At 41.8% G+C, this 22703-nt stretch overlaps 1 protein-coding gene across 3 annotated transcripts in view; it reads right to left on the bottom strand.

Annotated features, from left to right (window-relative positions):
• Nucleotides 1-22703, bottom strand: part of LOC121293733 ((E3-independent) E2 ubiquitin-conjugating enzyme UBE2O) — a 130410-nt gene that overhangs the window by 58802 nt on the left and 48905 nt on the right. For all 3 annotated transcript variants that reach the window (XM_041216964.1, XM_041216965.1, XM_041216966.1), the window contains 3 exons: nucleotides 11136-11286; nucleotides 9396-9985; nucleotides 4869-5023 (listed from right to left, as the gene is read on the bottom strand). In XM_041216964.1, coding sequence (XP_041072898.1) covers nucleotides 4869-5023; nucleotides 9396-9985; nucleotides 11136-11286 — 896 coding nt within the window. The remainder of the gene's footprint in view (nucleotides 1-4868; nucleotides 5024-9395; nucleotides 9986-11135; nucleotides 11287-22703) is intronic.

Raw genomic sequence — 22703 nt, 5'->3', positions numbered from 1 at the left:
CTAAAGGGATGATCCATCTCAGCTTCCTCCAGAGGTCCCCAGCATCACAGCTGCCTGCCTTCAGCCAATTCAATCACTCCATGTGATATCAAGAAGCAGCTGAAGGCACTGCAAAGACTACGGGCCCTGACAATATTTCGGCAATAGTACTGAAGATTTGTGCTCCAGAAATTGCCGCACCCCTAGTCAAGCTGTTCTAGTACAACTACAGCATTTCTCAGACTCCCACTATTTTAAAAGAAACGTTCTGCTTTTTTACTTTTCCTAAGTGGATAACTTCAGGCTTCACCACATTGTATTTTGTCTACCACATTCTTGCCCACTCTCTTATCCTGCCTCTATGCCTTTTAAGCTTCTTTGCAATCTCCTCAGTTTGCTGCCCCACATGGCTTACATTGTCAGTCATCGATACATTACACTCAATCCTTTCCTGGCTATGTGGAAAATTGTCCAGGTGTGTCCTGTACACAAGAAGCAAGGCAAATCCAACCCAGCCAAATACCACCCCATCAGTCTACTCTTGATCATCAGTAAAGTAATGGAAGGGATCATCAACAGTGCCATCAAGTGGCACTTGCTTAGCAATAACCCGCCAACCGAGGAACAGTTTGGGTTCCGCCAGGGTCACTCAGCTTCTGACCTCATTACAGCCTTGGTTCAAACATGGACAAAAGTGCAGAACTCCCAAGATGAGGTGAGAGTGACTGTCCTTGACATCAAGGCAGCATTTGACTGAGTGTGGCAGCAGGGAGCACTAGCAAAACTGGAGTCAATGGGAATCAGGGGGAAATCTCTCCACTGGTTGGAGTCATACCCAGCACAAAGGAAGATGGTTGTGGTTGTTCATCTCATTTCCAGGACATCACTGCAGGAGTTCCTCAGGGTAGTGTCCTAGGCCCAACCATCTTCAGCTGCTTCATCAATGACCTTCCTTCCATCATAAGATCAGGAGTGGGGATGTTTGCTGATGATTGCACAATGTTCAGCACCATTCACAACTCCTCAGATATTGAAGCAGTCCATGTTCAAATGCAGCAAGACCTGGACAATATCCAGACTTGGGCTGACAAGTGGCAAGTAACATTCACACCACACAAGTGTCAGGTAATGACCATCTCCAACAAGAGAGAATCTAACCATCTCCCCTTGACATTCAATGGCATTACCATCACTGAATTCCCCCACTTTCAACATCTTGGGGTTACCATTGACCAGAAACTGAATTGGACTAGCTATATAAATACTGAGGCCACAAGAGCAGGTCACAGGCTAGGAATCCAGCAGCGAGTAACTCATCTCTTGAATCCCCAAAGCCTGTCCACCATCTGCATGGTACAAATCAGGAGTGTGAGGGAATACTTTCCACTTGGCTGGATGAGTACAACTCAAGCAACACAAGAAGCTTGAAAGCTTGACACCATCCAGGACAAAAGCAGCCCATTTGATTGGCACCACATCCACATTCACTCCCTCCAACACCGATGCACAGTAACAACAGTGTGTATACCATCTACAAGATGCACTGCAGAAACTCACCAAGGCTCCTCAGACAGCACCTTCCAAACCCATGACCACTACCATCTAGAAGGACCAGGGCAACACATACATGGGAACAGCACCACCTGGGAGTTCCCCTCCAAGTCACTCACCATCCTGACTTGGAAATATATCACCGTTCCTTCACTGTCGCTGGGTCAAAATCCTGGAATTCCCTCCCTAACAGCGCTGTGGGTGTACCTACACCACATGGACTGCAGCGGCTCAAGGAGGCAGCTCACCACCACCTTCTCAAGGGCAATTAGGGATGGGCAATAAATGCTGGCCTAGCTAACGAAGCCGACATCCTGTAAATGAAAAAAAATAAGGTGCCCCATAATAGACTAACAGAAAAGACAGAAATGTGGAGTCAGGGGACGTGACAGAATGCATTGCTAGGTGGCGTCAAGACAGTAAGCAGAGAATGGGAGTAAAGGGTAGTTATTCAGAGTGATAGATGGTGGGAAGTGGTCTTCCACAAGGGTCAGTGCTGGGCCAACTGATGTTCAGTTTACATCAACGATTTGGATTCTGGAATCAAACACATAATTTTTAAATTTGTGGGTGACATCAAATTGGGAGTGTTGGTCAATACTGAGGAAGACTGCAACAAATTATAGGATATTAATAATATTGCAAAATGGGCAAACAACTGGCAAATACAGTTCAACACAGATAAATAAGGTTGCACATTTCGATAGGAAGAATAGGTCATCACTTATTACTTGGAAAGTGCAAGTATCAATAGGGTCAAGGGTCTGGGATCTGGGAGTGCAAATATATCATTTGAAAATTGTAATGCTGATTACCAAGGCCATAAATAGAACAAACAAGCAACAGGCTTTCCTAGAAGGATAGAACTGAAAAGTAAGGAAGTTATGCTAAACTCGTATCGAACCTTGGTTAGACCACACTCAGTAGTCTGTGCAGTGCTGGTTACATTATAAAAATATAGAGACATACTAGAGAGGGTGCAGAGAAGATTTACAAGGATGATACCAGAAATGTGTGGGTATACACATCAGGAAAGGCTCCACGGGCTGGGTCTCTTTTTCTCTCAGAAAAAGGCTCTGGAGTGACATAATCGAAGTATTTAAAATAATGAAAAATTTTGATAGAGGGGATGGAGAAAGCATGTTTGCTCTTGTGAGGAAGAGCATAGCTGGAGGCCATCAATGTAAGACAGTCACCAAGAAATCCAATAGTTAATTCAAAAGAAAATTCTTCACTCATAAGGAGTAGTGAGAATGTGGAGCTGGCTACCTCAGGGAGTAGTTGAAATGAATAATACAAATGTACTTAAGGGGAAGCTAGACAGCATTTGAGGGAGAAGGGAATCGATGATTATGACAGTAGATTTAGATGAGAAAAGGTGGATGGAGCTCAAGTGGAGCATAAACATTGGCACAGACTCATTAGGCCAAGTGGCCCATTTCTGTGCTGCATTTATGTAATCCTATGCAACCGAACTGGAGATTTTCAGGGCTTGGGGACATGTGAGCCATGGACCATCACTTGTATAACTGTTCCGTATACAGATATCTGTCCGGTAAGTTATGAAACTATCTGCCATTTATAAATCACAATAGCTGATATGAACTGCCAGCATTGGAATCTGGAAATGCTCATCTATTTGATTCTCAATTAGTAGGAGCCATGTAACTAAAAATTTTTAACAATTTTCAGTTTCCACTTTCACAAATTTTGCATGCATGGTTCCCAAACTCCACACTTAATGATTTATCGCTGAAAGGATCCAAAGTTCCAATATAGCAAATGAAAAGAGGGAGAGGGAATCACAGAATAGTACAGGATAGAAGTCCATCTGGCCCACAGCGTGTGCGCCAGCTCTTCCAAACAGCAATTAAGTTAGTCCCACTTCCCATTTCTTTCCATATATCCATGTATTTTTTTCTCTTAAATTTTTATCCAATTCCTTTTGAAAACCACAGCTGAAACTGTGCACATTACCTCATCAGGCTGCACATGACAAACCCTAACCAAAATAAAATGTTTTGCCCTTGCCCCCACACTCCTCTGTTCCTTTGGTCAATCACCTTAAATCTGTGCCCTGACTATTGACCATTCAGCCACTGAAAACTGTTTCTCGACATGTACACTATCTAAACCCATCACGATTTTAAATACCAGTAACAAATCTGCTCTTATCCTTCTCTGCTCTGAGATTAAGCACAGCTTCTCCAGTCTGCCCATATAACTATAATCCTTACCCCTGGAACCATTCTAACAAATCTATTCTGTATCTTCTTCAAAGTCTTCATGTCTTTCCTAAGGTGTGGGGCCCAGAATTGGACACAACACTGCTGGGACTGAATTGTTATATATTGGTTAAGCATAGTTTCTTGGCTTTAATGTAAGAACACAGAAGGGAGGAGAAAGAAAAAGATGGAAGCAAAGTGCGGAGTGGGGTGGAAAGGAAGAGAAAAAAAGGAGTTAACTCAGTTTGGATGACATCCTAGTCTCTAGCACTCCTTTTCTTAAAATATCTTTGAATCTTAACATTCCTCCGCCCTTCTTGAAGATTGTAATTTGCTGGAATTATAGTTCCCTCGGCAATGGCACCACAGCCAAATGCTGGTTAAACCTACAGAATGAATGCCCAGCAGGACAACTACAAGGAACAAGAGGACAGGTAGAAACTAATTGCCACACTTCAAATCCCAACCAGAGATTAATAAAACCAGCAGACATCAGGAACTGAATCTGGAAGCTTCTTGATCTGTTTGCCTCAGTAGGACACCTGGTGGGGGTACCTTTGCACATTAGCTTAGAAGTTAAAAAAAATCCCAACATGAAATCCATTGTTTCAGCCAACACGAGGCAAAGCTTAGGCTGACACTACACCAGTCACTATATGGCTTGGTCAAGTTTGGTCACTTTAACTTGGATGAATAAGGGTATCTCAATATTGCACACCTCATGAGTCACTTCTGAAGTGTACTCATTTACAGTCTGGTACAAACATATAAAAATGATAGGTGGCAAAGTCCAGTTGTTCCATCAAGTCTACCCCATACCAGGATGGTTTGATCATCATGGCTAAGCACTCCCTGCCTACCTTCTTATATCCACAGCCATCTAATCTCCTGGGTGAGGCAAAAGCAGAAAAAAATGTTAACAGGACAAAGAATACTTTAAAACTCCTTTTTGACTCCCTCAATTCTGTAGTGAGGCTGGAATCCACACCTGAGGAAGAAATTCTATAACAACCACATGGACAGCTATTCGGTCCTGGAGGTGATTGTTTTTATCCATTTATTTACCCATCATTTGTAAGAATGAGGTCTCATATTCCACTTCTTCACACTTACCACGTTTATCCAGCACAAAGTCTCCAGGACAGAACTCATTATTATCCACGTGATGAACTGGCAGCAAGTCATTGGATCGAATATTTTTCTCTACTGTACCATCCTGCCACATCACATCCACACTGGTGCTGGTTTTCAGAATCTCCACAGCAATTCTAGGAGAAGATGAAAATTAGAATTTGGAATGGACCAATTCTCAAATTTACACAATGGATAGTAGAGTTAACAAGAACCCCAAGTTGAGAGCAAGAGGCTGACATCAGTAAGTTTTGATACATAGATCTTAGTTGCCATAAACAAGGAAAAATAAGCAGCAAATTAACAACTGAGCCCAGAATGGGTCCATAATTAAGGAGCAAGGGGGCTGCACCTTGAGGCTGTTAGAGACAAGAGCTGTATTTTATTTGCTTGGTTATGCTGAAACAACATTACAACAGCACACTTAGCAAAGGATGCTGGGCCACAGAACAGCTGGTTGGGATACAGCAGCTGGTTCCAAGATGCAAAGTTTGCTACCCTGAAGGATTTCATGAAGTCAAGAAGCTGTGCAGCAATGGCAGGGTTGGTTAAAGCAGTGGAGTTCGAGTGAATAACCTGCTGAAAGAGTTCCATGGAGTGGCAATCACCTTTGGATTGCCACTGTGCTCCTTTATACTTACCTTGGCCTGAAGCTGCATATTTCTCGCCTGGACTCCTGACCCAGGCTTGAGAAATATGCAGAACTGTTGCTCCAGGAGGCCTCATGTGCAGTGCAGCAGTGTCAGCGGGAAGTGAAGCCACACATGTGCAGTGCAGCAGTGTCAGCGGAAAGTGAAGCCACACATGTGCAGTGCAGCAGTGTCAGCGGGAAGTGAAGCCACACATGTGCAGTGCAGCAGTGTCAGCGGGAAGTGAAGCCACACATGTGCAGTGCAGCAGTGTCAGCAGAAAGTGAAGCCACACATGTGCAGTGCAGCAGTGTCAGCGGGAAGTGAAGCCACACATGTGCAGTGCGGCAGTGTCAGCGGGAAGTGAAGCCACACATGTGCAGTGCAGCAGTGTCAGCGGGAAGTGAAGCCACACATGTGCAGTGAAGCAGTGTCAGCGGAAAGTGAAGCCACACATGTGCAGTGCAGCAGTGTCAGCGGGAAGTGAAGCCACACATGTGCAGTGCAGCAGTGTCAGCGGGAAGTGAAGCCACACATGTGCAGTGAAGCAGTGTCAGCGGAAAGTGAAGCCACACACGCGTTTTAGGGCACTAGCTGCTGTAAACATGCAAGTTGAAAAGTCCCAGACAAGAGAGAAGGTTAAGTAGGGAGGATGGGTTGGGGAGAGGTGTCAGAACCCTAGTTACCAAGGTACTATAACTGGTTTTAAACATAATTTTTTCTGGGTAACTACTTTGCTAAGCGTCAGAACCATCCAAAGTCTCCGACTTCAAAACGGGAGTAGTAGGCGCAGGTAATTGCCTAATGGAAGAGAAAAGCCCAGCTCGTTACCTCTCTCTCTCATACTTCATGTACATGCACAAATTTTATGAATTTGAAAAAATATAATCCTTTTAAACATCAATTAAATCACCCCTCATTCTCCTAAACTCAGGTGAATACTAGCCAAGTTTATACAACCTGTCCTCAACTTAAGCCTTTAAAATCTGAACTAAAATCTCCTTTCCCAACCCTGATCCCAAAAACTGAAAACCTCCTTCCCATACATACCCTCTTCAGCTTATCCAACTACTCATCCTCACACCAAAAAGCCCAAAGATACTATTTTCCTGTGTCCCACTTCCTTGCAAGAGGCTACAAATATTCCTGCTCCTATTGACCAAGGCTCAAAAGCATGACAAAACATTCAAGTCCATCCATTACTGCACTGCTGCAATAGTGCTTACCCAGCACCTGAGGTCAGAGTCATTATGGCACAGAAGACAGCCATTCGGCCCATTGAGTCCATCCCAACTCTTTGTAAAACAATCTGTAACTCCATAGAGGCAAGTGCGTGAAACTCAAAACAAACCCACATCAAATTCTCTTCCCAAACCCCCACTTCACAGATGTGCATCCACTGATTCCAATTTCAGTAGGTTTCCTTCATCACCCTCAACCTATCTCACTACTGATACATTTGCCCTGCCGGGTGTCAACCTAGCCATTTACCAGCCGAACAAATGAAGGCTTTCCTGTTGTAAATCTAGGATTTTCTTACTTGCACAATGAAACCCACTCAAGATCTTCTGAACATATATCCAACTGATTCTAAAACAATGACCTGGTCTCTGATTCAGTCATTACCTCCAGTAACATATTGCAAATCCTCAAAACCCTGTGTTACAAGTGCCTCTCCTGCTCCTTGTCGTGAACTTCAACCACTGAAATCTGAGCTCCAACCTATCCCATCCACACAGCAACGTCAACACCTCTCCAAAATCAACCCTACTCTCGACTAGTCCAAGAAAATAGCTGGCTTTCCAAAGTTTTGCTTCAGTGTTTTCTTGTACTAGACAACACCCTAGTTAATCTTTGCTGTCCTCTAAAGCTTCAACATCCTTCCTAAAACTTGGTGCTCAATGCTGCACACAATTCTCTAATTGTGGTCTTACTATATAGATTGGCCATTGCAATTCAACTGTTATACTCTATACCACTCATCATAAAGCCCAGTATTTCATCAGCATTTTATAGCCTTATCCACTTGAAGTGCTGCTTAGATGCTCTGTAAACCAGAACCCCCAAACTCCTCTGCTCCCCCATATCACCCAACTATTCATGACAATAATCTTATTTACTTTTTAAAGCACCTCAGATTTACTGACATTGAATTCTATGTCTTTTTTGCCCAATTCACCATCTTAATGCTCCTTTGCACCTTTCTCTGGTCCTCAATTATTTAACGTGCCTCCTATTTTAATATCACCTGAAAACTTGGACACCACTCCTTCTAGTTCCATATCAAAATTATTAATTTATACAAGTAAGTTTCATTAGAACTATGTGGAACACCACTAACCAACTTCCAACTACCAAAACCTTTCAAGACATTTCACTGGATTATTCACCAAGGCCCCTTAGACAGCACTTTCCAAACCCACCACCACTACCATCTAGTAGGACAAGGGCAGCAGATAGATGGGGACACAACCACCTGGAAGTTTCTCTCCAAGTCGCTCACTATCCTGACTTGGAAATATATCACCGTTCCTTCACTGTCGCTGGGTCAAAATCCTGGAACTCCCTCCCTAACAGCACTGTGGGTGTACCTACACCACAGGGACTGCAGCGGGTCAAGAAGGCAGCTCACCACCACCTTCTCAAGGGTAACTAGGGATGGGCACTAAATGCTGGCCCAGCCAGCAAAGCTCACATCCCGTGAATGAATTCTTAAAAAAACTCACTAGCTTTTTCAAAGAAAGGAGGTTTGGCAGCTTTGAGTAAAGATCCTGCATTCCTGGTAAACGACTTTACACCTCAGAGGCCTGTTTTCTTCTTTCAAATAGTACTAAGAAAAATAACTAGTGAGCATGGAAGAGGCTCTAGTTAACTTTTTTCCCTCTGCATACAGGTACCTATTGTAAATCTTCTGCTGCTCAGACTGTAGAACTTTTCAAATAATTGCAACTAATAACAGCCAGCTGCAGATACCTGTGAACAGCTCAACATTCTCAGGGTTTTTGATCAAGTATCCAGTTCTCAAAGGCAGAAAAAAATTAGCTCAAACTCTGCTTTTCTTCCCCAGTTGAAAATTGTGTCCTCAAGGTATTAAAATGGCTTACTTTGACCCTATCCTACTTTGACCCTATCCTCTGTCTCTTTTTTTTTATTTATTGATGGGATGTGGTCATTGCTGGCTAGGCCAGTGTTTATTGACTGTCCCTAATTTAAGAGTCAACCACATTGCTGTGGATGTGGAGTCACATGTAGGCCAGACCAGATAACGAAAGCAGATTTCCTTCCCTAAAGGGAATTAGTGAACTGATGGATTTTTATGACAAAAAACACTGGTTTCATGGTCATCATTATACTTTAATTCCAGATCTTTATTGCTGTAGTGGGATATTTATTGCTGTGGTAGCAATACCACCACGCCACCACCTCCTCTCATATCTCGAATGTGCTTATAGAAATAACTAAGTGACAAGTAAGGCAAACAGTCCATGTCTGCACTTATCTCATGTCAACTTTTTCCTTAACATGGAATTTATAATGTAAGCTGGTAACTGCACACACCTAATGGATACACTACATCACCACCACAGGTGGGAGGTGGAATTACAGTGCAAGTTTGTAGGTCGATCCCATTATAAATATGGGAATAAAAATGAACAAACATAAACAAAACTTCTACATGCATTTATTCAATTATCTTCCAACCTCTAACCCTGTGTCTCCTGAAGATTATTCCTGGTCTCGACTTCCTGTGGGCTACAGCATGGGTGATGTTTGATGTGTGTGCACTAGTGTAGCCCTACAAAAAAACAAGGCTGACCTTCAATCTGTAACCAGTAGCATTTAAGCTACAGTTTCTCTCTGTGAGAGCTCAATATCTTACCTGTCACCTGGTTTGAATTCTCTGGAGGGTTTGTTTTTTTTCTTCTTGTGTTTCTTCTTCAAACTTTTTATAGAAAGTGGGATACTTTTTTTACGCCCCTGTCCCCCACTTTGTGATGATGCAGTTGAACTTGCAGAAGAAGAAATCGAGCTGGTTTCATCAGTATCTTCAGCACCTTCGTCATCTGCATCCTGTTCTGCAAACTGCAGCTTCAGAGTCTGGCTACTTTCCAGTAAGTCTTCACCTAGTATCACTGGAGACAGGCCCATATCCTTCAAGTTTCCTACTTTCACTCTTTGTTCCAACTGGCTCTGACCATCAACAGCATTAGTAGGGACTGGACCATTGCACAGAACAGGCTCCTTCTCTACAGCCCCATTTACAGACTGGGATTTCAGTCCTATGGCCAGTTGAGGTGTGCCCTCCCAACCTAATCTTGGTTTAGAGCTACTGAGCCCAAAAACAGTGGAGGTGACCATGACAGAGCCATCACCCAAGGCGACCGTAAACTTGTCGGAGTGATCCACATCATGGGTGTCCAAATTATTCAAGATTTTCTTCACTATCTCCTTGTCAAAGAGGCGTTTAACCTAATGAAAAGACAGGACAAGTTGCCGCTGGTTCAGTCATACAGCTGCCAAATGTAATCAAAGTACAGCACATTGACAAACTAATTTGGTAGGATAAAGCTTTGAACCCAGACACAGACATTGCTACAATACTTCCAAATAATCCCTTATACTAAAAATTAAAGAATCTATTTACCTTACCCTTGAGGTAAATCTTAAACAAGGCAAATTATTTTAAATGTGCAAGTATCTTTCTAACTGACTTAGAAATTGGGTGCCCAGAAACTAAAAGTAATACTTTAAAATACAATTACGCATGTTATAAAGTATTTTTATAGCACAAATAACCCTTCAGTCCAATTGGTTTATGCCAGTGTTGATGCTCCACAAGAACCTCCTGCCACCTTACCCTATCAGCATAACCATCTAATCTTTCCTCGCTCATGTTTATTTAGCTTCCCCTGAAACACATCTGTACTATTCACCTCAACTGCTCTTTCTGGTAGCCAGTTCCACATTTTCACCATTCCCTGGATGACTAACTTATTTATGTCCCTTAGTTCCAATCTCTCTCTTGCAAATGGAAATATCATCTCTACACCTACCCTATCAAATTCTTTCATAATTTAAAAGGTCCTCTATGAGATCACCCTTCTCTCAGAACAGAATCCCAGTTTCTTCAGTCTTTCTTGACAAGTATATTCATTCAGTTCTGGTACCCCATTCTGGAGAATCTTTTTTTGCACCTTCTCCAGTGCCACTTTGTCCTTTTTGAATATGGAAACAAGAACAGTTTACAGTATTCCAAATGTGGTCTAAGCAAGGCTCTATTCAAGTTTAACATAACTTCTCTGGCCTTGAATTCTATCCCTCTGGAGAAGAGCCCTGGTGTTTTGTTTGCTTTTCTTTAAAATGGTCTTATTGACCTGCATTGCTACATTTAGTGATTTATGTATTTGTACATCCAGATTCCACTGTTCCTCTACTCCATTTACACACTTTTAAGGAGTATGAAACCTCCTTACTCTTCTTACCAAAAGATACTGCCTCACACTTATCTATGTTGAAGTTCATTTATCAAACAGGCAAGAGTTACTATGTTCTCCTTAAAGGAGTAGTCACTCTTGATTAGTTACCTGCCTTAGGCACAGTATCTCCATACTGAAGTTACCTTTCTGACAACAGAATTCACAGCAATGATGGAATTTCCTTCTGGAACCTCTGAAGAAATAGCTGTACATTCCGGATCTCCTGGGAGCACGTACACAGCTCGCTCTGCCAGGACCATGCGAGCATGGTCATAACAGTTCAAGCGTTTCACCCTAGAGAAAAGGAAAAACAGAAACGGGTACATTATCTGCTACAATCCATTTCAAAACAGAAATTGAATTTGAAACAACAGGAGATTCACTGTCCACTCATCCACAGATAAGGATCAGTCAAACAAATAAAATGGCCACTTCCCTTTCTACACAGATGTCAAAAATACAACTTTAGGAAGCCGTTAAAGCAAGGGGAACAAACAGGAATATAGTGGTGGTAGGGGGAGTGACACTATTCTCTGCAGCAAACAGCAAGAGTTCATCAGGCTGCGTTGCCTGCCTGGTGCCAAGGTTCAGGACATCTGTTCAGGGCTGGAGAGGAACTTGAAGTGGGAGGGGGAGGATCCAGTTGTCGTGGTCCATGTAGGCATCAACAACATAGGCAGGTTCTGCATAGTCAGTTCTGAGAAGCTAGGTACCAAATTAAGCAGATTATTACCTGAGCCATGTGCAATTGGCATAGGGAAAATAAGATGAGAGATGAACGTGTGGCTCAAAGGCTGGTGTGAGAGAAGTGGGTTCCAGTTTGTGGGGTACTGGCACTAGTACTAGGGAAAGTGGAGGCTGTACTGTTGGGACGGTCTACACCTGAACCATGCTGACACAAGTGTTCCTGCGAATCACATAACTAGGGAAGTAAAGAGGGCTTTAAGCTAATAAGGGGGGGGTGAGGGATCAAGTTTGGGTAGAAGTGGCAAATCAAGGGTACATTCAGGGCAGGAGGCCATAATAGTAATATTGGAAATGAGGGTCATAGAATAGCAGGAAGGGGCAGAGAGAAAAAACATAAGAATACACTAATAGTCAAGATTAGATGTTACAAAGATAACAAAGATAAAACTGAAGGCTCTGTATCTGAATGCACGTGACATTCATAACAAAGTAAAATGAATTGATAGGGCACATTGAAGTAAATAAATACGATCTGATAGCCATTATGGAGACATGGCTGCTGGATGACAAGGATTGGCTCCTGAATATCGAAGGGTACAAGACATTCAATAAGAATAGGAAGCTATGTAAAGGTGGAGGGGAAGCACTGTTGATCAAGGATGCAATAGTTAGAGATGACCTTGGTTCAGGAGGTCAGGATATAGAATCAGTTTAGGTAGAGATGAGGAATAGGAGGGGGAAAGAAGTCACTAGTGGGAGTGATCTACAGGCCCCCTAACAGTAACCACAATTTAGGACAAAGTGTACAAGGGAAAATATTGGGTGCTTGTGTTAAGGGGATGGCAATAATCATGGGTGATTTTAAGCCACATATAAACTAGAAAAATCAGATTGGCAGTGGTAGCCTGGATGGGGAGTTCATAGAATGCTTTCAAGATAGTTTGTTAGAGCAACACATTCTGGAACCAATCTGAAAGTATTAGAATTGATATTGTGTAATGTGACAGGATTAATTAATAACCTCAGATTGAACGTATCCCTAGGTAGCAGAGACCACAATATGATTGAATTTTACATCTAGTTTGAAAGGGAGAAGAGTGGGGTCTAAGGCTGGTATTTTAAACTTAAATAAGAGCAACTGTGAGAGCATGAAAGCTGAGCTAGCTGAAGTGAACAGGGTTACTAAGCTAGGGGATAGATCAACAGAGAAGCAGCTGCAGGCATTTAAGGGGATATTTCAGAATACTCAGAATAAGTATATTCCTACTATAAAGAAAAATTCCAAAGGGAGGACCCACCATCCATGGTTAACTAAGGAAGTTAAAGAAAGCATCAAACTTAAGGAAAAAGCATATAACTGTGCAAAGATGAATGGCAGGTCAGATGATTGGTCAGAATATAAAGAATGGCAGAGAATGACTAAAAGGTTAATCAGGAGTAAAAAATTAGAGTATGAGAGGAAGCTAGCTAGAAATGTAAAAACCAATAGCAAGAGTGACAGTGGGGAGTTAATAGTAGATAATAAGGAAATGATGGATGAAATGAACAAATATTTCCCTTGTCTTCACTCTAGAGGATACAAAAAACATTCCAGTAATAGCTGTAAATCAGGAGGTGACAGGGAGAGGGGAACTTAGTGAAATTACAATCACTAGGGAAGCAGTACTGAGCAAACTGATGGAGCTGTGGGCTGACAAGTCTCTGAGTCCTGATGGACTTCATCCTAGGGCCTTAAAAGAGGTGGCTGGTGAAGTAGGAGGTGCGTTGGTATTAATTTTTCAAAATTCCCTGGATTCCAGAAAGGTTCCATCAGACTGGAAAGTAGCAAATATAACTCTTCTATTCAAGAAGGGAGGGAGGCAGAAAACAGGAAAATACAGGCCAGTTGGCTTGACGTCTGTCATGGGGAATGATGTTAGAATTAGTCATTAAGGAGGTTATAGCTGGGCACTTAGAGAAACTCAAGGTAATCAGGAAGAGTCAGCATGGTTTGTGAAAGGGAAATCATGTTTAACCAATTCAGTGGAGTTCTTTGAAGGAGTAACATGCACAGTGGATGAAGGGGAACCTGTAGATGTGCTGTACTTGGATTTCTGGAAGCATTTAATAAGGTGCCACATCAAAGCTTATTGCAGAAAATAAAAGTTCATGAGATAGGGGGTACCATATTAGCCTGGAGAGAAGATTGGCTGGCTGGCAGAAAACGAAGTATGCATAAATTGACTTTTTCCGATTAGCAGAATGTGACGAACGAAGTCCTGCTGGGGCCTCAACTTCTACAATTTATATCAGTGACTTAGGTGAGGGGAGTGAAGACATGATCGCTAAATTTGCAAATGACACAAAGATAGGTAGGAAAGAGTATTGTGAAGAGGATGTAAGGAGGATGCAGATGGATATAGACAGAATGAGTGAATGGGCAAAAACACAACAGATGGAGTATAATGTGGACAAATGTGAAGTTATTCACTTTGGCAGGAAGGGTAAAAAAAAAAGTATTACTTAAACGGAGAACGGCTGCAGAATTCCAAGCTGCAGAGGGATCTGGGTGTGCATGTGCACGAGTCACAAAAAGTTAGTATTCAGGTGCAGCAAGTAATTAAGGCAGCTAATGGAGTGTTATCCTTTGTTAAGAGGGGAATTGAACATAAAAGTAAGGATGTTATGCTTCAGTTATACAGAACATTGGTGAGACCACATCTTGAATATCGTGCGCAGTTTTGGTCTCCTTATTTAAGCAAGAATGTAAATGGCGATCCAGAGGAAGTTTTCTAGATTGAATGAGCGGCTTTGTCTTCTGAGGAAAGGTTAGACAGACTGGACTTGTTTCCATTGGAATTTAGAAGAGTGAGAGGTGCATTGATTGAAGTATATAAGATCCTGAATGGTATTGACAAAGTGGAAAGGATGTTTCCTCTTGTGGGAGCACTGTTTTAAAATTAGGAGTTGTTCTTTTAGGACAGAGGTGAGGAGAAATTTTTTCTGAGGGTTGAGACTTTAAAAATTCTCTTCCTCAGAAGGCGGTGGGGGCGGGGTCATTGAATATTTTTAAGGCAGAGGTAGATAGATTCTTGTTAGACAAGGGAATCAAAGATTGTCAGGGGTAGATGGGAATGTACAATTCGAAATGCAAACAGATCAGCCAAGATCTTAATGAATGGCAGAGCAGGCTCGAGGGATCGAATGGCCTACTTCTGCTCCTATTTCGTATGTTTCTACGTTCATGAATCAAAGTTTCCCAGAATTTGTGAAAACTGTGGTCAAATCCCAAATTCTGCAGCATATGTTTGATGCATTTGCCATTTGGGGTTGAGAAATGTAACACAAGGGTGCCCTCTGGCGGAATATGAAGCCTTTCATATCATCCAAAACCTAAATAATGCAGGTGCTGGAAATCTGAAATGAAAACAGAAAACACTGGAAATACTCAGCGAGTCAGACAGCATCAGCATCTGTGGAGAGAGAAAGAGAATTAAGATCTCAGTAAAATGACCTTGAATATTATCCAGTTCGCTATTCCACTAGCAAAAAAAGCAAACGTGAGGAAAATTAGTCACCAGACTTCAGTCCTTCAATTTGGGCCTTGGGCTGAAACATTAGATGTGCTACAAATTCTGCAAGCTTTTTATTTCATACCACATAAGACAACTAAACAATTCCACATAGAACTGAACTTCATGTTTTGAGAATCAGGACAAAGGAATAACAATGGGCCATAAAGCATATTCAAGCCACTACATCATCCAGTAAGATCATGGCTGAACTCCTACATCAAGTTCACTTAAGCTGCCGCCCTATCCCTCGATTCACTCAAGTACCCAAAAATCTATCAATTTTAAATGTACTCATTGACTGAACATTCACAATCCCCTCAACATAGGAGCAGGAATATGTCCATTTAGCCCTTCGAGCCTGTTCTGTCATTCAATGAGATAATGGCTAATCTGCAGTCTAACTACATGTATCCACTTTTGTCCATATCCCTCAATACCTTTGGTTAACAAAAATCAACTAGTCTAGCATCAACTGCCATTTGCTTAAGAAAATTCTAAACTTCAGTCAAACTGTGTGCATAGAAGTGGTCCCTAATTTCACCCCTGAAAAGTCCAGCTCTAATTTTTAGACAGTGTCCCCCAGTCCTAGACTCCCCAACCAGCAGAAAGTTTTTTATCTACTCTATCTGTCCTCCTTAAGATCCGGAAAAGTTCAAGTACAACCTTATCCTTCTGAATTCCAGCAAATTTTCTCCTCATAGGTTGTTCCTTGGAGTCCAGGTATGATTCTGATAAATCTACACTACATTCCCTCCAAAGTCGATATATCCTTCCTAAGGTTTGATACCCAGAGGTGATTACCGCTTTCCAGATGTGGTCTAACCAGTGCTTTGTAGAGCTCACGACCCTCAGAGTGAAAGTGATTTTGTCTCATCTGTTTTAAACGGGTGATCCCTTATTTTTAAACAGTGACCCTAGTCAGAATGGTTTCCAAATCGAGAGAACTTTGGAAGATCATGAGGGCATCTGCAATGTTCTCACCTAATTCTTTTAAAACCTTGTGATAGAAGCCATCTGGGTCCTCAGGATTTGTCAGCCTTTAGTGCCATTATTTTCTTCATTACTGTTATTTTGCTCATATTAATTTGGGCAAGTCCCTGTTCGAAACTGAATATTAGTTTCCTTAGGATATCTAGTATGCTAATTTCTTCCTCTAATGTAAATATTGACAAACAGTGCAATTATAATATAATAAACCTCCCTAAAGTGCTTCACAGGGGCATAATAAAGTAAAATTAGACACCGGGCCATATAAGGCATTATTAACCCAGATGGCCCAAAGTTCGGTCAAAGAAGTTGATTTTAAGGAGTGGCTTACAGGAAGAAAGAGAGGTGGGGGGTCAAAGGGCTTTATGGTGGGAATGACAGAGCTTAGGGCCCCAGCAGCTGATGGCATGGCCACCAATGATGGGGCAGTTGTAATCAGGCATGCTCAACTAGCCATAATTTGATAAGTGCAGCTATCAGAGTGGGGGCCTGAAGAATAGAGGGGGGCAAAGCCATGGAGGAAATTGCAAACTAGGACGAGAATTTTAAAATCAAGGCATTGATTGACTGAGAACCAATGTCGATCAGCAAGCACAGGGGTGATAGGTGAACAGCACTTGGTACTGTCACTCCAAAGAGGAACAATATTTCTCAAGTGGAGTTTGTTCATTTAAAGAGTCACTTGGTAATACAGAATATTGTTAAAAGGGAGACATGCTGCTGAAGCTTTTCTTCTTGCACTCATCAGGACAAACACAAGAATGTCAAATTTCAAACAATCATAATTTATACTACAGAAGGAAAAGGTACTGGTTTTTTGGCAATCCATTAGGCAGCAGAGTTTTGGAAAATCCATCCAAATTTAGAGGGGGCAGAAAGTGGGAGGCCAGCCAGGGCTGCATTAGAATAGTCAAGCCTAGATGTTTCAAAGGCACGAATGAGGAGATGAGGCAGGAATGAAGTTACAGAAGTGGAAATAGGCAATTTTAAGAGATAGCATGGATGTGTGATCAGAGCATCAGCTTGGAGGTGAACGACACCAAGGCTGTGAACACCTGCCAGGGAGAGGGATGGTGTCAGTAGCTAGGGAACAGAGTTTGAAGTGGGGACCAAAGACAATGGCTTCTGGCTTCCAATAATTAATTGGAAGAAACTTCTGCTCATCCAGTGCTTGATGTCAGATAAGCTCTGATAATTTAACAATTACGGAGTCATTGAGAGACGTAGAGGAAGAGCAGGGTGTCAGCTTCCATGAGAAAACTAACCCTATGCTTTTGGATGTCAAAATAGAAGGGGGCCAAGGATAACTCCTCGGCCAACACACAACTCAAGAATGAGGAGGAGTAGGCCATTCAACCCTCAAGCCTGCTCCACCATTTGATAAGATCATGGTTTATCTGATTGTGGTCTCAACTCTACTTTCCTGTCTGTCCTCCCATAACCCTCAATTCCCTTGTCGATCTCGGCCTTGAATATATTCAATGATCCAGCCTTTACTGCTCTCTGGGGAACAGAATTCCACAGGCTAACAGAAAAAATGTCATCTAAGTCTTAAATGCGAGACCCCTAATTTTTAAACTGTGTCCCTTAGCTCTAGACTCCCACCATGTCAAATCCCCTCAGGATCTTATATGTTTCAATAAGATCACCTCTCATTCTTCTAAACTCCAATGAGTATGGCCCAAACTATTCAACCATTTTTCATAAGAGATCTTCACCTCAGGAATCAGTCAAGTCAATCTCCGTTGAACTGCTTCCAACGCAATTATATCCCTCCTTAAGTAAGGAGACTAAAACTCTACATAGTACTCCAAATGCAGTCCATTAAGGCCCTGAACAGCTATAAAAATACATTCTATTAGACACAATTCCCCTCGCAATAAACACCAACATCCCATTGCCTCCTTAATCACCTGCTGTACTTGCATACTAACTTTTTGTGATTTATGTACCAAGACACCCAGATCCTTCCATACCACAGAGTTCTGCAATCTCTCTCCATTCAAATAATAGTATTTTTCTATTCTTTCTGCCTTGGTGGGCAACCTCAAATTTTCCCACATTATACCAACTGCCAAATTTTTTGTCCACTCACTCAACCTATCTAAATCCCTTTCTAGATTCTCTACCTCCCCTGTGTGTCATCAGCAAATTTATCTACCATACATTCAATCCCTTCATCCAAGCCACTGATAAAGATTGTAAATAGTTGAGGCTCCAGAACGAATCCTGCGGCACTCCACCGGTTACATCTTGCCAACCCTTTTTTCCCTGCTCTCTGCTTCCTGATAGCTAACCAATCCTGTATCCACGCCAATATGTTACTCCCTACATCAGAGACAATGGGGGAGGGTTTCGATGAGAAGATATTGCAAGTGATATTCTGGCTACAATTAGATATGAATGGAACCAGACAAGTGCAGTCCCACTCAGCTGGACTTAAGTGGAGAGGCATTAGAAAAGGGACGGTGAGGTCTATCATATCAAAGGCTGCAGACAAATAGAGGAGGATGAAGAAGATAGTTAATCTTTGTCAGCCACATAGGATGTGATTTGTGACTTTGATCAGAATTGTTTTGGTCATCTGATCATAGGGATTCAAACATGGATCTCTAGAAAAGATATGCATGGATTTGGAGGCTACATGTTCAAGTACTTTGGGCAAGGAAGGGAGATCATCGGATTTAAAAAAAATTTGTATGCTTTATCGTTTAGTTTAAGTTGTCTCACACCTCTTTAGTGATCCATGGCTGCTTTTTATGGCATGTAGCTAATGTAATTCCTATATTTAAGGAAAGGGGACAAAATAATTTCAGAGCAGTCAGCTTAACATCAGTGGTAGAAAAAAATAATGGAATCCTTATTAAAGGAGAGAATAGAAGAGCATCTAGAAAATGAGAAAAGTAATAGTAAGAAGCATGGATTTCAAAAGGGAAAACCTGTTTGACCGACATTACTGAATTTTTTGTTGAGGTAACAGAGTAGACGATGGTAATACAGTAGATGTAACTTATCTGGATTGTCAAAAGGCCTTCAGTAAGGTGCTTCATAATAGACTAATGAATATGATCAGAGACAAGGGGCAGAAGGGATTGCTAGCTGGCTTCAAGACTGAAAGCAGAGAGTTGGAATAAAGGGCGGTTATTCAGAGCGACAGAAGGAAATGGCAGTCTACAAGTATCACTGATGTTCACAATTTGGACCAAGGGATCAAAAACACAATTTCTAAATTTTCAGGTGGCATCGAATTGGGGGTGATAGTCAATATGGAGGAGGACTGCAACAAATGGCATTAGGGCATCAATAAAATCACAGAATGGGCAAATTATTGGGAAATGAAGTTCAACACAGATAAATGAGATTGTACATTTTGGGTAAACATAGTGAGAGAAAATATTAAAATGTTTACCATTTTTAAAAGTGGATAAATCATTAAACCTGGATGAAGTGTATCCCGGGCTGCTAAGAGAAGCAATAGCTGAGGCTCTGACTATTTTGCAGTCCTCTCTGGCTACAAATGTGGTAGTGGAGAACTACTAACATTGGACCATTGTTTAAAAAGGGTGGAAAGGATAGACCAGTATTTAATGGTCAATCAGCCTAACCTCAGGTGTAGACCATACGGCTCCTTCAGCTCCACGGGAAGATGAATCTGTAGAATATTTCCAGGGCAAGTTTCCTGGAACAATATGCTATGGAACCAAATAAGGATAGACCTATTTTAGATCTAATATTGTGCAATGACGCAGGTTTAATTAGTAATCTCATAGTAAAAGATCCTTTGGGGGTGGGGGGGGAGGATAAAGAATTATAATACAATTGAGTTTCATATTGAAAGTGATATTAAACTCCAGTCATAAACAAGAACTTTGAACATAAACAAGGTCAGTTTAGATAGATATAAAGGGAGAGCTGCCCAAGGTTGGTTGGATAAATAGACTAACAGTAGATTGGTAAATAAACAATGGGAAATATCCATCCATGACTTAATAGGGAAGTTAAGGATAGTGTTAGATTAAAAGGAGGCTTATATTATACAAAGAATAGTAGTGAGCCTGAGTATTGGGAGTGTTTTAGAAACCAGCAAGAGGTGACCAAAAGATTGCAAAAAACAGTATGACAGTAAACTAACCAGGAATGTAAGAACAAACTGTAAGAGTTTTTACAAGTATATAAAGAGGAAGGGAGTAGCTAAACTAAATGTTGGTCCCTTAAAGCCAGAGACAGGAGACATCATCATGGGAAGGGGAAAATGGCATGGATGTTGAAGGCATAAATTACATTTCATAAATAGAGGGGAGCCAAGGAGCATATAAGTGTGAGGAACTCAAGGTAATTAATAACAGCAAAGGAAAAAGGTATTAATAAAACTTAAGGGACAAAACGCCAATAAATTCCCAGGAAGATGCTTGTGGTTGTTGGAGGTCAATCATTTCAGCCCAAAGACATCAGTGCAAGAGGCTGCTAAGGCCTAGGTTAGGCCTAACCATCTTCAGCTGCTTCATCAATGACCTTCCCTCTACCACAAGGTCAGAAGCGGGGATATTTGATGATGATTGCACAATGTTCAGCACCATCCCCAAATTGCAGATACTGAAGCAATGAGTGTCCACGTGCAACAAAATCTGAACAACATTTAGGCTTGGGCTGATAAGTGGCAAGTAACATTTGCACCACATAAGTGCCAGGTAACCACCACCTTCAATTCGATCTTGAATCCAAACTTTCTGACCTGATACTAATGGGGCTAAAGTCTTGACCCTGTGTCTGGAGTTATACCAGTTCTTCTGTTTTTCATGTAGACCACTCTCCATGTTCCTCACTCTTTTATGGCCTTTTCTGTAATGTTGTGTAGCAAAGGAATTTGTGTCTTCAGCCGTCGGCCCATAAGCAGCTCTGCCAGTGAAAAGCCATTACTTAAAAGTTGTAGCTCTAATTCAGCAGGGCTGAATTCCAGTTAGTATCGTTGGTCATTAACATTTTAATGGTTTTCACTGCTCTTTCAGTGTCTCCACTGGCCTGTGGTGGAGTGGAGAATTAGTAACATGGCTGAACCCACAGTCATCTGTAAATTTCTTGAAGTATTTGTTCACAAACTGTGCCCGTTATCCTACACAAATTCGTCTGGAAACCCATTCATGGAAATGATGTTCTGTAATGCCCTTATCACAGTCTCAATCATCGTTGTGGAGTCTGGTCGCTTCTAACCACCTTGAGCTCCACTATGATGAGATATGCTTTTCCTCAAAAAGGTCTAGTCCCAATCTTTTCCAAGGTCTATCTGGGAAACTAGACAGTAATAAAAGTTCAAACTGGACAGTAACATTGACAAGACAGTTTTGAATGGCCTTTGAAATGCCTGGCCACCACACAGATTGATGTGATCACTTAGCTATTCCCAAGTGACTGCCATGATTCTACAAAGTATCTCCTCCCTCAGTCTTTTCTTTAATAAATACATTTAGGGGATGTGGGCTTCGCTGACTAGGCCAGCATTTATTGCACATCCTGGATTCTTGAGTGTTGTTGGAGCTGCACTCATCCAGGCAAGTGGGGAGTATTCCATCACACTCCTGACTTGTGCCTTGTAGACGGTGGACAGGAGGCGAGTTACTCAGGTAATTCCTAGCCTCTGACCCGCTCTTTAAGCCACAATACTTATTATGGCTAGTTCAGTTTCTGGTCAATCGTAACCCCCAGAATGTTGATAGTGGGGGATTCAGTGATGGTAATGCCATTGAACATCAATTGGATCAGTTGGATTCTCTCTTGTTGGAGATGGTCATTACCTTACACTTCTGTGGCACGAATGTTACTTGCCACTTGTCAGCTCAAGCCTGGATGTTGTCCAGGTCTTGCTGCAATACTCAGGTCTTGGGTATTACCAGGCGATAATTAAGTACTGGAAGTTGAGCCACCATCATTAGATGCTTCCTTTGTTTATGGTATTTTTGTAGGAGCTGGCCATTCAGACTGTAGTTTTTGCCAAGAAAGTTTGTCAATTTCATAATCTGGGTGCACTCCACATCTTCCTTCCTGACTTCTTGTGGTTTTTGCTCAGAGACTGGTATGTAATTTGGTATGATTGAAGAGAAGGCTTTCACCTCAAACAGTTATAAGGTCTGGGGTAATGGTGTGATCAACCACAGTTCTGGATAATGCATCAACTGTGGTCTGCTAGTTCCCTGGCACATACACCCTAATTCTGAAACATTGTATGCATAGAGGCATTTTGATGATATTTGTGGAATTCAAAAGGGTGACCAATCGTTTCATGGTCTGTCTCAATCGGGAATGATAATCCCATCAAATAATCCGAGAATCTCTGATGCCCAGGTCACTGCCATTGCTTCTTTCTCTATAGTCACACAGCATTGTTCTGTTTCTGTCAACGTCCTGGAAGCAAAGTAGATTGACTGTTACCATCCTCTGGACCTGAATGAGTACAGCTCCAAGGCCTGTTGAGGATACATCAATGGCCAC

Source organism: Carcharodon carcharias, chromosome 22, assembly GCF_017639515.1.
Source record: "Carcharodon carcharias isolate sCarCar2 chromosome 22, sCarCar2.pri, whole genome shotgun sequence".
Classification (NCBI taxonomy): Eukaryota; Metazoa; Chordata; class Chondrichthyes; order Lamniformes; family Lamnidae; genus Carcharodon; species Carcharodon carcharias.
The sequence above is the reverse complement of the archived record's forward strand: the minus strand, read 5'-3'. Positions and strand labels throughout refer to the sequence as shown.